The sequence below is a fragment of the Prunus persica genome, chromosome G3 (assembly GCF_000346465.2).
Source record: "Prunus persica cultivar Lovell chromosome G3, Prunus_persica_NCBIv2, whole genome shotgun sequence".
In the NCBI taxonomy this organism is placed as follows: Eukaryota; Viridiplantae; Streptophyta; class Magnoliopsida; order Rosales; family Rosaceae; genus Prunus; species Prunus persica.
The window spans coordinates 10083361-10088342 of record NC_034011.1 but is presented as its reverse complement, the minus strand read 5'-3'; the positions used below and the strand labels follow the sequence as shown (position 1 = coordinate 10088342).

The 4982-nt window shown below is 39.0% G+C and overlaps 1 protein-coding gene across 1 annotated transcript; it reads right to left on the bottom strand.

Annotated features, from left to right (window-relative positions):
• Positions 848-2506, bottom strand: LOC18781888. The gene is made up of 4 exons (XM_020560391.1): positions 2068-2506; positions 1916-1960; positions 1255-1706; positions 848-1179 (listed from the first exon to the last, which is right to left on the bottom strand). Exons 1-3 carry the CDS (start codon positions 2191-2193, stop codon positions 1263-1265), a joined length of 615 nt encoding a protein of 204 aa, XP_020415980.1. The 5' UTR covers positions 2194-2506; the 3' UTR covers positions 848-1179; positions 1255-1262.

Below are 4982 nucleotides of genomic sequence, written 5' to 3'. Positions count from 1 at the left end.
GAAAATTAAGTCTTTTTATAAATAAAAAAAATATTAAAACTGAAAAACTAAAAACCCTGCAGCCATCTCCTCGTCGCAGACCCACTCATCGAGCACCTTAAGCCAAGGAATTCCAAGAGCTGTTCAAGAAGGAAATGGCCTCTCGATTGGCGGATTTTGAAGCCAAAGAGTTGAACTTTAACTTGGTGATGTGAACTAAAGCCAAGGAATTGTAGGGTATTGTACAGGAGGTTTAGCCAAACAAACAAATATTGATTGAAGAATATGACAGAGATGAAATCCAACGAGTAGAAACTTGGTTCGATTCAGAAATTAGTGTTGGAGTACTCGAAAGCATTTGAATTGAAAATAAAATATTTTAATTTGCTTGAGAGTGGGTCTGCGATGGGGGGAGGAGGGGTGCTGGGAGAAGGAGAACGCAGGTGATGGCTGCAGGTTTTTTAGTTTTTTATTTATAAAAAGACTTAATTTTCTTTTTAAATTTTTTATATGGATTTTAAGTTTAAAATATTTAAAATATATTTTATATTTTATTTAAAACCACATGGTTCTATACCATTGGATGTAGGGCTCCACATATGTACTACATCATCAATTTAACAGAAAATTTGACTGAAGCTAACAGAAGGGACCATTTTGATGTGTGGAGGGTAACGTTAAGGACCATTAGTGTCACAAAAAAACCTTAGGGACTAAATGTAATAATTTCGCAAGCCTGAAGGACCATTTATGATAAAAAGCCTAATTTTTAATTTATATCTAATTACGCTTAAGCCCCTGCCCAATCTATTAGGTATGAAGTTATGTATGATGTTCACATTAATATGGCGACTGTTTGCAGCTTTTCTTGAACCTCTTTGAAGGCATAAAAAAAAATTATTTTAAAAAAAAGTTGAATGGTAGAAGAAATAGCACACAATGAACGCAACAAAGTGGTAATAAATACTTTGACACCAATTAGGGATGAAATCCGAATGCAATTTGTGATACTAATAACCTGAAATACCCTTAATATTACCTGTAAAACACAAGTTTACCACTGTCTGAAAGGAATGTACAGAAATACCCTTTCCCTTTTACGAAATTCACACTCCTTAACTAACCCACTGAGGGAGCACCAATCCTGTAGCAAACTCCCGCCACGACAACGCAAAGGACTGAAAAAAATTGCTCTGGGTGCTGCGAAAAAGAAATTAAAATATAAAAAAGACAAAATAAAATAAAATTCACAAACAAAACGTGACAATTCGTTACCTATGACGTCAGCACGATCCGTACGAAACAGAATGCAAAGCAGCATGAGCGCCACCGCCGCCTCTCGGTGACGTCTTCCTCTTCCTCTTCGGCGCCAATTTCTCCGCTGGATGACGAGCGGTCTCAGAAGCTCTAGACGGCAGCGAAGCGCCGTCAGGAGCGGAAACGGAGCCGTAGGGTGTCGAATCCAGGGCCAGGAGCGCCGATGGTTGATGCTTGCTGTAGCGGACGACGTCCTGTTGAGGGCTCGTCAGAGGAAGGGAAGAGTGGGCGTTTTGCCATGAGCTCAGAGTTTCGATGGAGGTGATGCAGCACTCTTTCCAGTTGAGGTGGTCGAGGTCGGCGACCACGTCCTCGAGCGTAGTGATGACCAAGGGAGAGATGTACTTTCTGAGCGTAGAGCGGCTCGGCTCGACCAGAGTCAGTGTGCTCACGGCGTCGTTTAGAAGTTTCTTGAGAGTAGAAAAATTGGGGAAAAACAGAGGGAAATGTGATTGGTTAGGATTCGTTTGGTTTCCGAGAAAGTGTGAGAAAATCGGGGAAGATCTCAAGCAAAATTCAACTGAAAAAACAAAGAATTAAACGAGAAAGGAAATTACAGTACTAATTCATAAAATTTTCTCTGGAACCAAACGTATGCTAAGAAGGAATGAAATTTTACCTTGGGAACTTTGTGGAGTTTCTTGTAACCGTGCATGCTGATGATCTGAAAAACCAAAATTCCGAAAAGAAGATGAAATTAGTTCAGAAATAAAAAGGAAAATGCAACTAAATTAGATGAAGAAGACGAAGAAGAAGAAGAAGAGGAAGAACCTGATTGAGATGAACTTTGGTGAGATGGAGGTCGGAGTGAGATTGAATGAGGAGAAGGTAATCTTCGAGAGACAGCTTGTCGTTGAGGCCTTTCGTCTTCGCTTTGCTCGCTCTCATGGTCTCCATCTTCGCTAGCTCTGCTTTTTTTCTTTTTTCTTTTTTTGAGTTTTCTGAGCTTTTTTATGACCTACTACTACTGTTCTGTTAATATGCGCATCCAATTTTGCATATCCGGCCTAATTATCAATTAGTATCTTCCTTTTCTTTTCTTTTGTTCTTTTATTATAAAGGTGCCCAAACCATGCACAAGAGAAATATTTGTTGCGTTGCCAAAATAAAAAGTAGGGCTCGAATTTTAAACCGAGAAACCACTGTTCAATTAAGTTGAGTCACGAGTATGCAAAAGAGACTTTCTTGCATTACGTCAAAATATTCGTTAAAATTGGTTACGTGACTAACTTTAAATGTGAGTTTTTGTTAAAACACAACCTATCCAACCTTAGCACAAAGTAAAGCTTACGTCTTTTGCTCAATAGTGCTATTGCCTCTCTTTGATGGAACCTAAGGGGTCGTTTGGTACGGCGGACTGTCATGCATTGGACTAAATCCTGGGACTGTCTTGGATTAGCTCGGATTGGCCTAAGCTGGATTAAGTACTGGCCTGCGTTTGGTGATGCGTCGGACTAAGTGCCCGTTTGGCATTGCTTATTTGGGGTGATAAGTGATTTTTAAAAAATTTTAGGAAGCCCAACCTGTTTGGTAAACTGTGAGAAAATCACTTATTGTTAAAAATTGCTGTGAGAGAAAGCTATAAGGGAAAGCAGCTAATGTGGTGCTTTTATTTTCTGATTATGCAGGAATCAATTTCGAAGAGGAGTTGGGTTTAATGATTAATTGGCAATCATTTTTTGATTATGAGTAAAATCAATACCAACAACACTTTTAACAAAAATTTTACCAAACACCAAACTACTTTCTCTCACAGCTGATTTCTCTCACAGCAAATTTGACAGCGATTATTTTCACAGCACAGCAATGCCAAACTGGCCCTAAGAAGCTGGATTGTAAAAATAGTGAAAACCTATGTTTGGTACTGTGTTGGACTAAAAAAATTATTTAAATATTTAAAATTAATTTGGGATTTTGACCTAAAACTAAATAAATACTACAAAGAAACCAATGAGATATGTATAATTTATTATATAAAAAAAAATTAATATTTTTTAAAGACAAACTATCTTTATCTTTTATCTATTTTTTCTTTCTTTCTTCCTTTTCTCTCCTTCTCTTTTCTTCTTCCTTCCCAGCCCTGTTTCTTTTTTCTCTTTTCTTTCTCCCTCCCGATCTCTCTCTGGTTCTCTCTCTTTTTTTCTCCAATATTGACACAACATTGGTATCCCTTTTTTTTTTTTTTAATATGCCCCACCCAAACCTTTCTCTGCTTCCCTCTCATTTTCTCTCTATTCTTCCCCCTTCTTCCCCCCGCCCCCCCCCCCCCCCCCCCCCTTCCTTTTTTTTGTTGTTGTTGTTACAGAGGGGGTAAACGCCCCAAAACAAAAACAATTAAATATGACAAGGGGAGGTCTAGCAGGACCTTGAGCATCAACATCTAAAGTGGCTCTAAGGAAAGCAGGAGTTTCTTCAAAAACATCGAGGCCATGATTAAACTTGTGATTGGCAGCCAAGGTCTCTTGTTCCTTTTGAAGTCACAGATCCTCATCTTCTTCGAAGTCACAAATCTCCATTTGGTTTCACTGAGCCACGGTCAATGGTTGGTAATTTTTCGAAAGGTTCAATTGGGTTGTGGTTCCACTGGGTTTGATTTGGTGGTGGTTGATTCAAGTGGTTGAGTTTGAATTGGTGGTGGTTGGTTGGTGTGACTGGATTTATGGTGGTGATAATTCTAGGTGAAGAAGAAGAGGAAATTGATTCTTGAATCTTGGATATGGATTTGGTCTTGCGATTGGATTAGTCGAACTTGCGCGTCAAAATAGCACGCTTGCTATTTTGCGAACTGCATTTCAGTCTCTCTGTATAAGGAGAGCGAGTGAGGAGGTTTTTTAACTGTTGGACTCCACAATCCCATTTAACTTAGTCCCCCATTTTACCAAACATGGGTTTCAAGGCTTATTTAGCATAGTCCAGTCTAGTGAGGCATACCAAACACACCCTAAATGTGCTAACAAGTGGAGAAGAGATTAAAAAAAAAAAATATGAGTTTCATGACTAAAATGAGCTTCTTCTTTTCTTTTTTTTTTCTGAAAAAACCATTTTCAAGTTGATCACATCAAGACACATGACCAATTTTAAGGAGAGTTTTATCTAAATGCGAGACCATTAGAGCAAGTCCAGCAGCAAGGCTGGACTCGGGCTGGGGGGGGTTTGGGAAAAAAAATGGGTTTCTAGCAGCAGAAGGCAGCCCGTGCAAGAGGTGGGGGCCACGAGACTGGGCTGGCCCGAGGTGGAGTTCGGCCCAAGCAAGCGCCCAAGGCTGACGCCAGGCTGGCGTCAGCCCTCCAGCGTTTGAAATTTTTTTTACCGTTGGCATGCACGCGCCAACGTTAAAAAAAATTTCAAACGACGAGCTACAGTAGCCGCCAACAGCTACCTTCCACGTGGCGGCCTATTGGCTCTCCGATTCTTTTTTTTCCTTCAATTCAACGGCAGCCAATTTTTCTGTAATAAAAAATTGAAAAAAAATTGAAATTTTTTTAAAAAAATACACAAAAATTACTGAATTTTTTTTGTATAAATACCAACCAATACTCTTCACTTTTAACACCAAATCCTCTTACATTTTCTTCTCCTTCTACTATTATCCACTTTCTCCTCAATATTTATTCACTTTCTACTCAATATTTTTTCACTTTCAAGTTGTATTTTTCTCTATCATATTATGGGTTCTTCTACTGAAA

Coding starts and splice junctions, on each gene's coding strand:
- LOC18781888 (XM_020560391.1), bottom strand. CDS start 2,193: ATGGAGACCATGAGAGCGAGCAAAGCGAAGACGAAAGGCCTCAACGAC. Junction 1,961..2,067: donor CCAAAGTTCATCTCAATCAG/GTTCTTCCTCTT, acceptor TTGGTTTTTCAG/ATCATCAGCATGCACGGTTA. Junction 1,707..1,915: donor AACTCCACAAAGTTCCCAAG/GTAAAATTTCAT, acceptor TCTACTCTCAAG/AAACTTCTAAACGACGCCGT.